At 36.3% G+C, this 19,015-nt stretch overlaps 1 protein-coding gene across 7 annotated transcripts in view; it reads right to left on the bottom strand.

The window, feature by feature from the left end:
* The window catches only part of ERBB4 (erb-b2 receptor tyrosine kinase 4), a 1,263,146-nt gene that overhangs the window by 605,662 nt on the left and 638,469 nt on the right, over positions 1-19,015 (bottom strand). For all 7 annotated transcript variants that reach the window (XM_051849160.2, XM_051849161.2, XM_051849158.2 and 4 more), the window contains one exon: positions 5,321-5,507. In XM_051849160.2, coding sequence (XP_051705120.1) covers positions 5,321-5,507 — 187 coding nt within the window. The remainder of the gene's footprint in view (positions 1-5,320; positions 5,508-19,015) is intronic.

Raw genomic sequence — 19,015 nt, 5'->3', positions numbered from 1 at the left:
CATTCCCTCTAAAATACAGATTTAGGTTATTTCAAGGTATTATCCATACTGCTTCCAATCCTCTGACAGCAAATCTGAACATACAATGATCCAATGATTTTGGCCCCAGCATCGCTGTGTCTCCCTTGGTGACCGGGAAGGGATGCAGAGACTCTGTCAATTCTTTACAGTTCAGTGTCTGTAAACCCAACAAAGATAATATCCTGGGGTGTGGGGTGGTGGTGGGTATTCTGACATATTTACTGCTTTCCTCAGAGTGAAATTATAGACCCACAGAGATAACAAATCAATTTCTCCTGTGCATAGGTGATTCCGAGGTGCAAAGAATCTCTGCCATTTTCTGTGATATGCAAGAAGTATACTTCTTCAATAAAAGAGCTTTAAAAGGGGTTTGATGATTTTAAAACTTTTCTTCACTTAGAATACTGCATTTCCTGAGGGAAGGACATGCACATATTGGCATCTATCTGTAGAGCAAGAGAGAACAATCACAAAAGTATAAGGTCCCACATAGGGTTATTTTGCTCAGGGACTCCTAACATGTTAGACATGTCCCAGTGCTTCCTGAAGAATATTATAAAATTAAATAGATTAGCCTCCAGACAATGGGGACTCCAGGATCCCTGAATGGGACTTAAATGAAGGTAAGTGCATGTTACTGCCTGAACAGACCATCTTACGGGTTTGGTCTGAAAACGTGTTAGCCAGTGTTGAAGGAATTATCCTATTCCATGGGAACCCCACTCTGCTACCACCACTCCCCACCCTCACCCCCATGGCTTATTTCTCCACTGTTGACCTCCTCTCTGCTTCCTGGTACTGCAGAAGAACAAGCTTTCAATCCCCCTTCATTTAGCTCCATAAATTGACTCATGAGTTTCCTAAAGCTAAGAATAAGTCCCAGAAAAAAAATGTTGAAATGGCCACTGTAACTCTCTGATCTCACAACTATAACATTCCCTCTTTTGAAACATGTTCTTGTTTTATCTACAAACATCAATACATCATTGTTATTTTCCTTCGAGTCAATACACACTCTTACATAACAAGCAAATGACATTCTTTAAAAACATTGATTAGAATATCACTTCTAGAAATAGTGGACACAATCTAAAAATTGACTTGTTCATAAGATGGTGGCAATTTTTCTATGATTCTTCCTGAATCACGTAATTCTCATTATAGATTAGTTTGAATATTCATTTTCCAAGTAGTTTATCCTTTCAGCTAGTAGTGGTCTTAGAATATTTTTTGGCTGCAAATATCACACTGTACTGACTAGTTTTTCTAATGTAAATGTAGCTTTGTCAAACATTCTATTTAGTAATAATCCCTGAACTAGACTGGTTGAACCCACTCAAACATTACTAAGACCTTTCACAGAGCAGTTGAAGAATGCTCAGCAAATCTAGTGTCAGAAAAACAACTCAGCACGAGTATGTCCCTTGTCTGGGTCAAGACAGATGTCAGAGCCAATGAAGGGTGAAATATGATGATGGAGATTTGCAATGAAGGGCTGACGCAACAGGTGCTGGCCAGAGATTCGGAAAGGCAGGGAAGGACTGCTGTGAGGTGGTGAAGACAGCACTCTTCCTGAGACAAAGTTAAGCCTCAGGCTTCTCACTGCCAGAGAAACAGATCCCATCCATGAAGCAGTTTCCAAGTCGCATCAGAAGACACACTACAACGTGCAGATTCTTTTTCTCTAAACGATTCACATCCATAGCCCCAGCAAGGCAATAGGAATCTAAGTGAACATTCAGAAACAGACAATAGTTTTGTCAGTGTGTTGACACAAAGGGATGCAAACACAAAACTGATCCAGGTAAAGAGCATGAAGGTTTTCCTAGCATTCTCTACATGAAAGATGCCATAGCTGCCAAGTTCCCTGCTTTATTTCTTTAATGCCTCTAACAACGCTGTGACTGAGAATCTTGTTCACTGTTTTCTAGATAAAGAATCCAAGTCTCAGAGGAGCACCCAGACTGTAAGTGGAAGCTCAGGTGTTTCAACCAGATAATTCTGACTCCATATCCACGCTCTTTGAATGACACAGAGTTAATTGCAGGTTATTTATTTGATCATTACTGAATAATGACAAGGGATAAACTGAAGGTATTGTGTTACCTTGATGTATTATTTTAATTAATGATTTATGCACATTTGAAGGGGAATATTGAGTGAAATATTTAATTTATACCTTCCAAATTCCACAGTCTCATAATGTATATAGTAAAAATTTAAATGTTTAAAGGTAAAATTTGTATATATTAAATCTGTACCCAGGTTACTATACTTAGTCATTATAGATATTATCTGATAGATGGACTAAGGTATTTCTCATAGATTCTCTCATATATACAAAAAACATATAAATGAAACTTTACAATATTAACCATAATTAGTTACATATAAGGTGATTTATAAATTTCAGAAAGGGGGAAATAATAGTGGTTTTGAATTCTCAGTGTAATGAAACTCCTCTTCGGTTTTTGGTCAGACTAGTGAATAAGTAGAAACTTCTAAACTTAGAGTTGCAAATGTAATATTAAATGTTGATTTGAATTTTGAATAGGAATGCTGATTAAGAAGAGTTAATTTAAAATCCAGCAGGATATCATCACTGGGGTTTACTGATAAAAACCAGAACCACAAGCAAGTGACCTTAGCAGAGGAAGGCATATCCTCTCCAGCCATGTCCTCGTTGGATCCAATGGCCTTGAGACTGAGCTGGTGAGGTGCCTGAGGGACATACTGATGGAGTGTGGTTGCTCCCCGGCCAGAAAAGGCTGAGCCAGTATGATAGGGCACCTAGAGTTTGCCAAGTTTCTCATTCTCTTTCTGATTGTGTAGAAAACTCTTAGTCTAGGGATTGCATTTGGTGAAATGATAATATAGAAAGTATTTGCAGCATCTTCCTCAATCCTAAGCAGTTTTGTTGTATGCATTTCTATCTTAACCTTGGGCATATTTCTTTATATTCAATCAAAAACTTTCCTGTTTCTGTCCAATCCCTTCCCCTTTCTCCACAAGATAATAAATGAGTGAAAATTAGTTGTATCCAATAGATGTTAAGAGGTTTACTAGGTATTGTGCTTCCATTTTTGGGTAACATATCTTTACTCAACCACAAATAATGTTTCTCATACTTTAGCAATCATCAGAATCACTGGAAGGATACATTAAACACATGTTGTTGTGTTCTACTCTCAGAGTTTTTTATTTAGAAAGTCTCAGATAAGACTCAAAATTTTGCATTTCTAATAAGAACCCAGATGATGCTGACATTGTTGGTCCTTCAAGAATCTAATAGCAGAGTCACACTAACCAGTCAGATCACACAAATAAATTCACTGAATCTATACAAACTCTCCCACAAAAATTTGGGGCAAAAAATTTTATTCACCTATTAAAATAGCTGGACAATTGTTAAATTTTCCACCTTTGTTGTACTTTTGTTGAATCCACATTTCAAGACAGAAACTAATAACTCTTGAGCAAATACACTTTTCAAAAACAATAAAATAATTCTTTTAATCATTAATAATTATGCATTTTCAATACTGCAAGAGAAAATATTACAAGGCTTTCAGGTAAAGCAAAGGGCAGTATTTTGATATAATGGTCATATTTTAGTATGACAGAAGTTAAATAACTTTCACAATCATAAGTAACATGGTGTAGGCTCACTGAATACATCAGGTAGGGTTGTATGTAGTATCATTTTGATTAAATAATTTTTAAAAATGCTTCAGCATACGGATATTGAATATAGAAATAAATAAGAAACTCTGGAAGAATATTTTTTTGTATGAAAGGATTCTTTAAATGCCAAATCTTATTAAACAATAACAAGCCTCAAATATTATAAAAGAATTCAAATATTATAAAAAGCTCAAAGATAAATTTAGTAGTTTTAATGTTTCTCAAATATAATCAGTGGAAAATCAGGAAAAAACCAAAGTGCTCCTTATACAAGCTTTAACCAGACCATATTTTTAGATTCCTAATTTCAATCATTCTGTTTTTCCTCTACCCATTTCATTTCCAAGTCCTTCCTACTATCATTATTTCCATATAAGTAGTAATTTAGAAAAAAAATCACATTCTATATAGGAAAACTATCTTTGAAAGCAAGAAAAGAAAAAATGATGACGAATGAAACTATAAATTCTGAACAACTTGCATTTACCATCATTTCATCAATGCCAGAGCAATCATGTCTAAATAAGCAACATAATCATTATTCCTCTTGTTATCCAAAAGATTCCAATTTTATCTCACATGTTTGGCTAACTATAAAAGCATTTCTGACTTAAAACTATTTACTTCGTATATGCCATAAGTGAAACAATTTCACTAACTTGACAACATTAACCTTGTTTTTTACTTAGTATTTTAAGCTAATATCTCTAAACTTTAAATTTTTCAATGTCAGGAAATGATCACTGAGTAGACTCAAAACTCGTAAAAAATCACTGTATATTTGGCTGTAATATATAGATCATATTAATTTATATCAAATTACAGTATAAAATCCTTTATACCACTGTTAGGTGCTAATTAATTACTAATTAACCCATTTTGATTACAGGTAGACATGACAAAATTGATGAATAGAGACCTTATGCCAAAATGCCTTTGACTGGAACCTTCATAGGATATGAGCCAGAGAAACTGAAAAGATATCGGTAGCACTGCAAGGACCAGCTGGCAAAATAAATTCCTATACAGGGTTTTTCATGGCAAGATGGTAATTATAGATTTCTAATATTACATATCTCAAATCTTGGAGATAAAATCACTCTGATAATATTGAAGCACTATAAGAAAGAATAATGATGACATTTAGTGAGTTACTGAATAAATTATATTTGCTTTCTAAAAGCAAAGTGATTGTGTAAAAAAAAAAAGATTTGCAGAACTGGATATAATGGCTTGGGTATTATTGAACTTTAACAAGAACGGGAGCTGTGGTGTTACTGCAGAGATTTGATGATATGGTCCACTGTTCACCTGAAACCACCAAACATAGCATTCTTAAACCTGCTTCATATCTCAGTTTTCAGTCACTGAGCATTTCCTTAGAGTGTACTTCTGTTCAGCTGAGATACAGTATTACATATCCTTCAAGCTGCATTTAGTAAATCTGTAAATAAAAGTAAGGGCACCACAGGGCATCATTTCTTACAAATAGCAGGAACCTAAATGCTTTAGAGTGTTCTTCCGTCTGCCACATACTGTGGTAACCATATGTGTATTTGTGTATTGTATTATGTATAAAAATAAAATTTACTTGCTATTTTGGATATTTTCCTACCTGTCAAGTTCTTTAATCCAAGTTCCTGAAGTCCAAAGTTTCCATCTTTTCTGTAGTTTAGAAATATTGCCAAAGCATATCGATCCTCATAAAGTTTTGTCCCACGAATAATGCGCAAATTCTCCAGAGGCAGGTAACGGAACTGGTTCAGAGCCACTAATACATAGCCTGTGACTTCTCGAATAGACTGAAAAGACACAAACAGTTGTAGGTGTTAAAAAATTATAGCTAACTTGTTGGCCTTCCAGGTAGTCAATTAGATAAAAGTCAGCAATTTAATTATAACTTCAAGTTTAAAGTTTAAGTACACTAATTTCCACACCATATTTGAATTCTACATCATCTTCACATTTATATTAACTTTATAATCCAAGATTCCATAGGGATAGAATCTCATTTGAAGCATAAGGTGTATGTCTTTTGGAAAGTCACAGATATGCTTACAATAAAATAATGAATATTTTATTAGCTATCTTTTACACCTGAGATTTGAAGACTACAGGTATCATTCTATGGTGACTACAGTGAGATAAGTACACCTAACCATCAATCAAACTTTACAGGAAAAAACAAATTGGTAAACTACCATAAGTAAAATAAAGCAGCATTAGTTTGTAGACTGAGGATTATATTGATGCTGCTGGACAAAAGTTTAGTCTATCAATTAAAGACATCTGCACTCCACATTGGAATATGCGGGTTTCATTTCTTGCTTTGACTGCTGACTACAGCTTCTTGCTGATATTGACCTTGGGAGTTAACAAGGTTGGCTTAGGTCATTGAATTCTTGCCATCCAAATAGGGAACCTGGATTGCAGTCCCAGCCTAGCCCAGTTTAGCAGTCATTTAGACAGGTAACCAGTGAATAGGAGATTTCCCTCTTTCTCTCACTCTCTGCCTCTCAAATAAGTAAATAAAATTTTAAAATCATGCTAGAATAGGTTTAGTGCTAAGCTTATCAAAGAACATATTCCCTGTACATTCCTAGAGAACACATAAACAACACACATTCAAAACTGATTCCTGCCTACAAATCCTTTACAACCATAGTTTATTTTTTTTACTCCCTACTACTTATATTTGTCTATAGTATTAGTTAATTACTTGAAGGTTTGTGAGATGTGAAGGTTTATAAAAAAAGATTTTGAGTTTCATATAACTTATAAGTTTTCAGAAAAGAGGCGAGCTCACCATGACAGTTATGGACACACACACATATCAAGTAAAAAAAATCTAAAAATATATAAATGCTCGGAAGTACTTCATTTCATGTCATTCTAAATCTTTTAATTCCAGATGCCCCATTGCTCCGTTCTTGATATTGTTCTTTTTCTCACTCCCTTGATGACCTTACCCAGTTTCAAGGCTGACTATCCCAGTTTTTATCTCCCCATTTTATTATTTTAGGAGCTTAATCTCCTAAAGTTCCAATTCACATCAACTGCCTATTCAACAACCTCACTAGGATATGCAGCATTAATTGAGTTATACCTGTTGAAAACGGAACTTCTGTATTTCCCAGTCTCTCCAAAAACCTTATCTTCACTGAAATCAATCCACACTGCATGGTTTCCAGTCCTAGCTCCTGAAGTCATTTTGGATGCCACTCTCAAACACCAAATATGACCCATCCTGTTTGGACTGCTTTCTATGTGATCTGAAATTCAACCCCCTGTTGTGGCATCCATTGTGATCATCTGAGCACCACCACTCATATCTGGAGTTGTCCAGTAGGCCTCCCTGAATCTATTTCTGAACTCTTATGGTGTATTCTCAGTTTTGTCTTGCCTTGATTATTTTAAAACACAAATAAATCATGACAATTCAATGCTTAAAACCCTGAAATGTCTCCCAAGTCACTCAGCAATAGAGAAAGTCATGTATTTCTCTACTGTTCAAAGACCATTATCTGTATTTGGCTACTGAGCAATGGAAATCTTAACTAAAATGAATTGAGATGTAACACAATTATAAAATGCACTATGGGAATCAAAAACTATATGTTGAAATAATGCCTGAAATTTAATGTTCTGTAATGTAGTTATTGACGTTACCTATTTCTTTTTACCTTATGGTGGCTATGCAATGTTTTTTATTTACATTTGTATTGTTGTTATATTTCTGTTAAAGAACAGTGCACAATAGATTCTGATTGTCAGTTCTTCTTACTTCCCCTTTTAACTCTCTGCCTTGCTCTCTGTATTCCAGTTATATGAGTTTCCTTGTTGTCAAGTGTGATGCCATCTCCAGGTGTTCACTACAGCCTTGAGGGTCTGTGTTTCTCTATATCTTGGATATATTGAATAACTCCCTCAGTGCCTTTAACTTGCTCAAATATTACTTTTCCAGTTAAAGCCAGCTCTGCTTCATCTATTGAATATTTTCCCTGCTCTAAATTTTACAGTACTTTTTACCTTCTAACATATAACTGATATGGTTGTCACAATTAGCATTTATAATATGTGCTTCCCATGTCCAGAATATAGCTGGAAAAGTACACTGAGCTGCTCACTTTTTATTCCATGTGCCTAGAACACTATCAATAAGAAACCAACAAGTATTTGTTGAGCATGCTGGCCCTTTCCTGGCCTAATCCTTTACAATGATCAAACTTTGGGTAAAAGCAAAAGGCCAACCTCTCCTTCTAGACTATGTTCCAATCTCTGTGATTTCAGCATTATCTTCCTAAGTAACCCCAAGTCCTCATCTAGGCCTGAGATCCTTTTTCCCAGTTCAGTCCCCAGAGAGCAGAATGTGCCATCGGTGACTTCACTGTTGCATAGTAGGTAAAGCCACTGCCTGCAGTGCCACCTCCCATATGGGAGCCAATTCGAGTCCCAGCTGCACCACTTCTGATTTGGCTCTCGTCTGTGGCCTGGAAAAGCAGCAGAAGATGGCCCAAGTCCTTGGGCTCCTGTACCCAGGTGGGAGACTTGGAAGAAGCTCCTGGTTACTGGCTTCAGATGGGTGCAGCTCTGGCCAGTGTAGCCATTTGGGGAGTGAACCAGCGGATGGAAGACCTCTCTCTGCCTTTGCCTCTCTGTAACTTGGCCTTTCAAATAAATAAATAAATCTTTCCAAAAAAAAAAAAAAAAAAAGAGTGTTCCCACAACATGCATACATCTAGTAAGGACAGGTGGTCCAGGTGCAGATATTTCCAAGGAAAGTGGACAGATCCTGGATGTGTGGTTCAGAATGCACACTACTTTCCGGCAAGATCTCTTATGAGGCAGTTAGAACTGGATAGGGGAGAAGCCCCAGGCTGTGGGCCATCTCTCTCCATTCCACCATATCCCTGAAAAGTCTAAAAGTTCTAAAATTGAACCTGGCTATCCTAATTTTTTGTACAAATAGATCCACAGTGATAGTATAAAACATTTTATTTGATAAATCTTGCTCGCTTTATGACACAAAATTATTCTTTATATTCTTGCTTCTGTTCTCACAATTTTAGAGATGACCATGCTGCCAACAGAAACCTAGAAGAGTAAAATTCTAATGGAGCAAAGAAAGATATGAAGACACAAGGGACATCTGCAATTACTCATTTCTGGCATCACATTGGGAACTATGAGCCGCTTGGGTATTCCTGGGACACTGAGTGCCTGTAGGTGAAGAGATGATTGCTTAGGGTGATAGAAAAGAAATATGAGAGGTCAGTAGTGTCAAGCGGTGTTTGTACACCACATTTATTTGAAATTGTACCTGCCCCAAAGAATTTAGCCTAGAGTTCTACAATTCCTCCTTCAACCTCTGTGCTGGTGGTTGAGCTATTACTTCTTTGTATTCTTAGAAATTAGGTAATAACTACATTCTGACATTATTTGTTCTGAAAAGTAAAATTCATTTCTTTCTAAGAATAATCCTTTAACTTGTACATAATTATGGAATGCTTTGGGACACAATGATAGCATGAAAGCCAACACTGGAAATAGAGGCAATATTATTAATATTTTATCTAGAATATGTCATAACATGCATCCTTTCTCTTAACAATCCTCCAATCTTGCATAGGAGGTGGCTCCCCTTATCAAGAACTAGAAATTCATTGGATTATGGTGGGATGGAGGAACACATTAATGGGATTAGCCGAGAAAATGCAGATGAAGCACATTTGAGTCAAAGAAAAGTTTCAGAGCAAAAAAGCGATATTAATAGCAATTTTTCAGTGATTACTAGATGGAGAAATCTTTCTAGCTATCAGCAGATAAAGATGTAGCACTTAGCATGGCATTTGGAACAGACATTAGCAGAAGCTGTAAATATTAAGGGCTCCAAAATGTATGACAGATGGGATGTGAGAACAACTATGAACACACAGAAAACGGTTAACTACTATAGAAGAGGAATTCAAGTGACTTTTTAGCCACAGGAAAAGAGTAAAATACAAATCAGTACATTTTTCATTCACATTTTATTCAATGTATTTATATTTCAATTAATTGCTTTATATTACATAGAAACTTCTCATTCCAGAACAATATATTAAATTATCCTTAGAAATACTTTTATTACCTTCATAGAGGGTCAGATTAAAAGTAACAGCTATTCCCTGGCAAAGATTCTGAGACTGGAGGAATTGGTGTCTTTTGGTATTCATTCTGTATATTACTCCCTGGTGGTGAAAAGTAGTATGTGTAACTGAAACCTTACCTTAACAAACACCCTTTTGTTATATGAACCCTGGATATCATTCTAAATTGATGCCAAAAAGGAATATGTCCAAGCAACTTTGAACAAAACCAGCCACAGTGAATTGTTGATAATGATAGTGAGACCCCTATTCACACTGTCCCTTATATTCTTCTTTCCAGAGAATAGGTACAAATAACTGGACAGAAATTATGTTAACCAATCTCTGAGATCAACATTTATATGTAGAGATATTCATGGATACAAAAGATTTTTGAATTAAAGGAGATAAACATACAATTCTTATATGTAACAGCAAACACGTTGTGCCTTCATTTTAATGTCTCTTTTCTGTTTGCTCATATTCGCAGTCATATTTTTAGGTATTCTTCAAACCTTTCTATGAGCAAATATCTTTTTAAACATCTCAAAATGAAACTCCACTGCTGACCATGAATTACAACGTGCAATGATTGCAAATAAAATTACAGGAAACAACAATAGAAGGATTGTATGATGATAAAACAGAGTGAATAACATGCTTTGATCAAATGTTAGCAAATCTGGGTATAAGTCAAGAGATATCTTAAGCTATGAGTCAAGTGTTGTAAAACCTGACAAGAACATGGCTAACCATGGGAGTTAACACTAGTGGCCATTTCTAACGGCCTTTCAATCATCAGAAACAATCTGAGTAGCAGAATGCTGTTACTATTTCAGAATTTTTTAAAGATTTATTTTATTTATTTATTTGAAGACAGAGTTACAGAGAAACAGAGGCAGAGAGAGAGAGAGAGAGAAAGAGAGAGGTCTTCTATCACTGGTTCATTCCCCAAATGGCCTCAACAGCCAGAGCTGCACTGATTGGAAGCCAGGAACCAGAAGCTTCTTCCTGGTCTCCCACGTGGGTAGAGGGGCCCACAGACTTGGGCCATCTTCTACTGCTTTCCTGGGCCATAACAGAGAGCTAGACAGGAAGTAGAGTGGCCAGGACTCTAACTGGTGCCCATATGGGACACCAGCACTGCAGGCGGCGGCTTTACCCACTACAACACAGTGCCGGACCCTATTTCAGAACTTTTTATAAAAACACAAATAACTTTTAAAAGTATGGATTTAGCCTGTAGAAAAGTATAATGGAAAATATGATTTGTTTACCAGGCAAAACTAAACTCAAAATCTAGCCTTTGTACTCAGTTGTGTTACAACCTGGATGAGGTTGTTCATTCTCATTGAGTTAGAGTTTCTGAAACTTTAGCAAAAGAGATAGCAATATTTCTATTACATAGCCATTGTAATATGATTGGAAGATATAGGAAAAGTGTCTGGAAAAATAAAGTTTTCAAATAGATGCTAGTAATTATAAATATTATATTTTATAATAGCCAGGCAGCTGAACTGTCTGCAGATAATCTGAGTTGAAAATCAAATTACAACATCATTACATAAGAACTATTGTTTTTAATCTCTCTGCCATGTCTGCATCTTACCTCTAAGATTTTCAATGTATTTATAAATTTCATAAATGGTTTCTTGTACTCTGTGTATATTATAGCTCTTCATACAAACCCTGGCACTTACTGCTCAGCTATTCAATAAAAGCTATTGAATACAGTGAATTTGAAAAGTGGAAGGCAATGCTGAAGGTCTCTTTAGATATTGTATTTCATGGAAAATGATTTTATGAACTGTCTGCTAATAAAAACAATGTTTGAACAGCATAATCATGCTTTTTCCTCAAGGACCATGGTAGTAAACAGAAATCATCAGGATGCCCAGCAAGGAGAAAGCACTGTCTCTGGTTCTGGATCCGGAAGAGTTTAGTTCCAGAAGTGCAGCCTATTTGTCAACCGAAGAATGACTATCTATGTAAAGACATATCATCCACCATGAGGTTTAAGGTCAGTAAACTGATTTCTACTGCCAATGTGTGCATCTACAGCTGCTTTGTTTAAGGAGCAAGTACAACTGAAGATTATTACAGCCTTAAATGCTTCAAAAGGCTTCTAACCCAAAGGTGAATTTCTTTTGCTTATGGCATTTAACAATGGAAGACACACACACACAAAGGAAAATATATATAAAATCTGATCAATTTCACACACCATATAAGCAATAACCTGGGAGGGTATGAGAGAATATGAATTTTTTCTAAGAGAAAAGAAATTTTATAACCATTTATTATGTATAATATTTCAGGCAAAATGTGAAATCTGTAGTTATAAACTTCCTGGGATTTTCAATGAATATCATTCAACAATTAGATGAGATTCTAACAGTTTGCAGGGTTAAATTTTTATTTCCAGATTATTCCAGAAGTCAATCCTTATTAGTTCCAAATTTGAATTTCATTTCACAACTCTTATAACTAATAATTATTGTTGTATTTGAAAGCAATCCATTATTCTTTTTTTTGTTGTTGATTTTCTCTAATTTCCTTCCTAGTGCAGATGCAGAATAGCTCCCTAAATGCGCCTTTATCTACCTTAACTTTAAGTGATTGAAGTACCTCATAATTCCTGAATATTTAATCAGTGTTTGGGAACAATTTTATGCACATTAGAAGCAATCACACATTCTCAGCTAAACCTGGTTCCTAGGTTTTTCCTACTCAAATTTCACATGCCATTCATTTGTTATTTTTCTTTAGTAAAAGTATCTCTTTGAAAGTATGCCTATTTATTTTTGTTAAGACCACTCTAACAAGTCAAAATAGTTTTGAACTCCTAAGTTCTACTCCAGTGTCCTATGTGCTCATACCCAATTACATATTGTCTACAAATAATACTAACACATTCCACCAGATCAGACCTCCACAATTAAAACAGTGATTAGTGATGGTCCGTAAAGGGTCAAGTTATCAGAGAGAAGAGTAGGGGACTGAGAACTACATTGACAACAGGGAGGCCAAAAGGTGGTAGAAAGTCCCTTCTATTAGTATTCACTACAGAATGCAAGTGTTCTCGGAGGGTGACAAATGCAGTGGCAAACTGTAGTCCTTCTATCAGTAAGCTTTCGATTAAGTGTCCCTAGGAAATTAATTTCTCTCTCTGCTCCTCATACCATGCATAGGAATATATAAAGCAGTGACTATGATCGGCTATGACACATTATTAAAAAGTCTATCAGAAAAAATTAATAAGCATGTAGCAAACATTACATATTCCTCCTGCTTGTAGAGATAGTGTGTTTTGCTTTGGAATTCCGTTTTTAGTGTTCCCACTGTCTTTAAACTCAGATGATTATGCCACCTGAAAAGTGGAATTCAAGGTCTGATCTAATTAGCTTTGGGAAAATAGAGTAATGTGAAATGTCATGTACCTGACTGTGGTAGAGTAGAAACCATGCTCATTATACACACCATAAAATAGCATTCAAGGAGTAGAAAATTTGGTTCAAGGTATCTTTGGAAAACTGCAAACTCTTAGCCAGTCTCTCCAGCGCTAAAGCTGCTACAATCTCTAGTTTCTAAGAATATGTGGACCATTCAATCACTGACTGCTTAGCTCTCAATCCATGGCTTCTTAGTAGTAAATGACTTTTGTTCCATTGAAAAAGGGCCTGCTAAAGTAATACCTCCATGATTAATCATCTTTTTTTTTTCTTTATCCTGTATTTTCCACCACTGTCTGGAAAATTCTTAATAGTACCCCTTCAAGTCTACATTCCCATAAGCTCTTCATCCCCAGACATTATCTTTGCATCACAGAATAGTTACACTAGAGTTAGGTTTATTAGACTAAATTTATTCTAAAACTACCTCTGTACTCCGAATTCCTAAATAGCAAATTGCAACCTAACTTAGAATGAGAACAAATGGCCAACTAACATAAGAACATTCAGGGAACTCCAAAAAGTTCATAGAAAATGAAATTAAAAGATAAGTTCATTTTGGTACAAAAAAATGTTGAAATCCAGGCACACAAAGGTCTTTAAAAAGTTCATGTAAAATATATATTATAGAAATTACATGTAGATTTTGAAATTAAAAGATTCTATTTTTCTATGAACTTTTTGACAGACCCTCATATTCATCTAGTTGAGTCTCAATCAATCATAATAATTGAACTTCAATCACAGACTACCAACTGTTCTGGCTATGTCCAAGTAAGGCAAATGCCTCATCACACCAGGCCTAAGGAAGGCACAGACTGAGCTATAACCAATCAAGTTCTTTTTCTATGGCATTTATTTTGCTGTCCATAGATAATGCCTGCCCTGTTGCTCAGTGGAAATCTTTGTATTTCTCCTGCTTCTGAGTGCTAATTCATGAATTGCTTTTGTCTCCACTGAACTCAACTAAATTTAATTTGCCTTAAAATTTTAATAGGTTATACAAGTTAAGTTGGGAGCTTGTGTAGATTCCTTTATATCATCACACATGTAACTCATTTTTACACATTTTGCTTTTAATAAAATCATGATATTAAAAATTAAATCCACTATAATTAAGTATATATGTAAATGAAACTTTATTTTCTTTATTTCAAACAGGCAGAATTGCTTTTTTTAAACCTCAGTTTCAAACTGATATTTTACAACCATCAGCAAATAATGAAAATATATGATTGAGCTGACTTTTTCCTGTCAAAATCACACATTAAGCTCCAGTGATTTGTGAGATCAACTTTGAACTGAAATCAGACATACTGCATAAATTCTTAAGTCATAAGAATATCTGGGCAACTTTAAACTTTATTTAGGTATAGATACAACTTAAATTAAAAATTGTTGCTTGTCAACAATTTAATACAACTGAAACTACACATGAATCAAAGTATTGACATTTTTATTTGCTTTGTGCATATGGTGATGAATATTCTCCAAAGAGAACAAACTGGTTAGCACAAGAAAGCCAAATGCTTAAAATATTTGGATGCTGCCTTCTGGTTAACTTTTGTCTCCATTACTTATTGACCTTGTATAAGTAATCTAACCTTACTTTCCTCTTCTGCATATCAGGACAAATTCATGCTATATGCTTAAATATTAAATCTAAAAGATATTATCAGTTTCTCATTCATATCATTAGTGAAATTTTGGAAGTATTTGCAAAACATAATTGTATTATAGGGAGGGTAACAAACACATACATTTGATCATACAATTGGTTAATTAAACAGTTGGTACTCCTAGTGCACTAAGGTGTGAACTCAGTCAGATTGCCTGTTATGCGCTGATTTTTGATGCATGTGTTGAAAGACTAGCCCCCAAAGCTGAGAATGTGACTGCATTTGGAAACAGAGCCTTTAAGGAGGTGATGAGGTGATCAGGGTACATTGAGATCATTAAGGTGGTCCCTTGTCCAATATCACTGAATCCCTATAGGAAATTAGGACACAGACACATACAAAGTGAAGACACAGGGAGAAGCTGGTCATTTACCAGCTAATGAGCCTCAGAAGAAACCAACCCTACTCAAACCTTGATCTCACACTTCTAGAACTGAGAAGAAATAAGTATCTGTTGTTTAAGCCATGCAGTCTGCGGTTGGTCATTATGGCAGCCCTTGAAAATTAATACATTGCCTGAGTTTATGTCCCAGCATTTAGCTGTGTTAGGCTGAGTAAATTATCTAATCAATCTGTGCTTTTTTATCACCCATCTCACGGACATTAAGATCCCTAAATCTTAGGATTATTTCAAGTACTGAATCCCTATGTTGCTTAATAAAAGGCCCTCAGTATTTGTACAAGCTTTTACTTTTTTATTTTCTTTATGTAATTTCTCTTGTTTTTCCGAATCCAGAATGGTAACTTTTCTGTAGCATGCTGGCTTTCCTGCACAGCATACATGAAATCATGGTTTTCTATTTGCAAAGGAGCAACTATGTATCACCAAAGCTTAGAGGAGAAAACTGCTTGATATTATTTCAATCTACAATTGAGAGTGACAGCTTTATGTCTCAGGTCTTTTATAAATATGATTTTTTCCCCTCTCAAAATTTAAAAGAGGAAAATGGACCTTCATAAAATGTTGTCTGACAACATCTGTCTCCACTGAAAAGCATGTGGGAAAAGACCTTTGGGGATTCAGAAGTTAGAGGTGACTGCTTTTGTGACTAGTCTGTTGTTATTTTTAAATGAAAAGGGTGAGCAATTTCAGAAACAGAAGAGCCAAAGTATCAGGCTTGGATTTGACAAGACTGCCAAACTTTGCTTTTAATATCTGTCTAAACATTTGGCCATTAAAACACAAAACAAAGGCTGCCTTAAAGTACAAAGGACAAATACTCGTTATAATCATCTCTACCAGTGACAGCAAAGTCTGATGTTACGTATGATGCTCTGAACATGCAACTCAAACATGTACAGCAGCCATTCTAGGGACATCTGTGAGTATAATCAGGACTATAAATACAGCATTACACTGAGGCCAGGACTTGTGGATTGAAATTTGATTTTTTTTTTTGAAAGGTAGACTTACAGAGAGAGAGAGGGAGAGACAGAGAGAAAGGTCCTTCATCCGAAAGTTCACTCCCTAGATGGCCGCAATGGCCAGAATTGAGCTGATCCGAAGCCAGGATTCAGGAGCTTCTTCAGGGTCTCTCACATAGGTGCAGGGGGCCAAGCACTTGGGCTACCTTCCACTGCTTTCCCAGGCTATAGCAGAGACCTTGATCAGAAGAGGAACAGCCAGGACATGAACCAGCGCCCATATGGGATTCCAGGGCTGCAGGCAGAGGCTTAGCCCACTACACCACAGCGCCGACCCTAAAATGTTTTAATGTGTAAGAATTCCTGTGTAAGTCACAAGTTTCCAAGAAGCTGTTTTCTGTTTTTAATAATTATAGTAATTCATGCTTAGTGTTTTCTCTGTGGAAGACATTTTTAATGCCTATTGTCATCTGTTGATTGCATCACTTTGTGCAGTATCTTTGTTTTACAAATACAGAGACTAAAGTGAACAAGTTGCCCAAAGTTAACCAGACAAAAAAGGAGAAAATTCTTTTTTAAAAAGCTTTATACTAGTATTAAAAAAAAAACACAATGTAGCAGCCATTCAGCCTAGTGGGAAAGACACTCTATTTCCACATTGAGTTTTGTCTGGGTTTGATTCTCAGCTGAAGCTCCTGACTACTGCTGCCTGTCAATGCAGACCCTTGGAAGCAGCAGTGAGGAAGCAGTAATGACTCCTGTACTGGGATTCCTGCCAAACACATGAAAAACTTAGAATGAGTTCCCAGTTCCAGGCTTCCATGTTGCCCAGCTTTTGCCATTGTAGGCATTTGGGGAGTGAACCAATGAATGGGAAAGTCTCAAATAAAAATTTTAAAAAACAACATTTTTTTTAAATGAAACTTATATCTGGACTTAAAATTCAAATACTTTAAAATATTTTCTGGCCAGCGCCGCGGCTCACTAGGCTAATCCTCCGCCTAGCGGCGCCGGCACACCGGGTTCTAGTCCCGGTCGGGGCGCCGGATTCTGTCCCGGTTGCCCCTCTTCCAGGCCAGCCCTCTGCTGTGGCCAGGGAGTGCAGTGGAGGATGGCCCAGGTGCTTGGGCCCTGCACCCCATGGGAGACCAGGAAAAGCACCTGGCTCCTGGCTCCTGCCATCGGATCAGCGCGGTGCGCCGGCCGCAGCGCGCTGGCCGCGGCGGCCATTGGAGGGTGAACCAACGGCAAAGGAGGACCTTTATCTCTGTCTCTCTCTCTCACTGTCCACTCTGCCTGTCAAAAAAAAAAATATTTTCTTAAAAAAAAAATCACACTTACTTCCCTGGGTAGATTCACCAACAAACAGTATAAAATTATGATTTAAGAATAATTATCTTCCTAAGGCTACTTTACTACAAAAATATCAGCTAAATGAGACTCTATCTCAAAAGTAGCTGCTACATGCTTCACACATTTTTAAATTCAAAATCTAATTCCACCAAATTAACCCCATCATTTCCAATCTTAGTCTAACTAGAAGACTGGCCTAAAAAGATGAGGGAGGTCTCAACCAATAAGATTTATAATGACCTGAGAGATAATTTATATCCTTTCATTTCTTTAAAAATAAACCATCTATTTTAAAATTTTATGATTTAAGCATCTATTTATCTTGTTAAAAAGTTATTCTACTCCCATGTTCAACAGGGATCACATTTCAGTTAATTTTCAACACTTAAGAATAACTGTGCATCAATTACAGAACTAAACCAGTCATATTAAGTAGAACAGATAAAAAAACTACTAAGAGGGATAATGTATTAAGTTGTTCATTAACAGATTCCAATTCAATCCCATCGAGGTGGCATGTACCAATGCCATCTCACTGTTCCAGGTGATCAATTTCAGTTCACAGTTGGTCATGGTGGAGGGACTGGGAGTCAAAGGGAGCACATAGACAAGTCTAGTACCTGCTAACGCTAACCGATGGAGTAAATAAAGGGGAGAGTGATCCAACATGGGAAGTGAGATACTCAGCAGACTCATAGAATGGCAGATGTCCTAAATAGCACTCTGGCCTCAGAATCAGCCCTAAAGGCATTCGGAGCTGGCTGAAAAGCCCATGAGAGTATTTCAGGCATGGAAAGCCAAGACACTCTGGCAAAAGATCTCTGTGAGTGAGATCCCAGTGGAAAGAACAGGTCATCAAAGAAGGAGGTACCTTTCTCTGAAGGGAGGAGAGAACCTCCACTTTGACTATGACCTTGTCTAAACAAGATAAGAGTCGGAGAACTCAGAGGGCTTCCATAGCCTTGGAAACTCATGACTGGAGCATAGGGAGATTACTGATGCCATAGACAGGAGTGTCAATTGGTAAAGTCAACAACAGGAGTCACTGTGCACTTACTCCTCATGTAGGATCTCTATCCTTAATGTGCTGTACATTGAGATTTAATGCTATAACGAGTACTCAAACAATATATTTCACTTTGTGTTTCTATGGGGGTGCAAACTGTTGAAATCCTTACTTAATGCATACTAAACTGATCCTCTGTAAAAAAAAAAAAAAAAAAAGAAATTATCAATTCCCAACTTGACTCTCACTGGGATTAAACATGACAATAGGTCTGCTCTGATTTCATCATCATTTAAAAAAAATCATCTATTATTTTTCACTTTATGT

This window comes from Oryctolagus cuniculus, chromosome 3, assembly GCF_964237555.1.
Source record: "Oryctolagus cuniculus chromosome 3, mOryCun1.1, whole genome shotgun sequence".
Taxonomy (NCBI): Eukaryota; Metazoa; Chordata; class Mammalia; order Lagomorpha; family Leporidae; genus Oryctolagus; species Oryctolagus cuniculus.
Note: the sequence above shows the minus strand (reverse complement) of the source record. Positions and strands in the feature narration are given on the sequence as shown.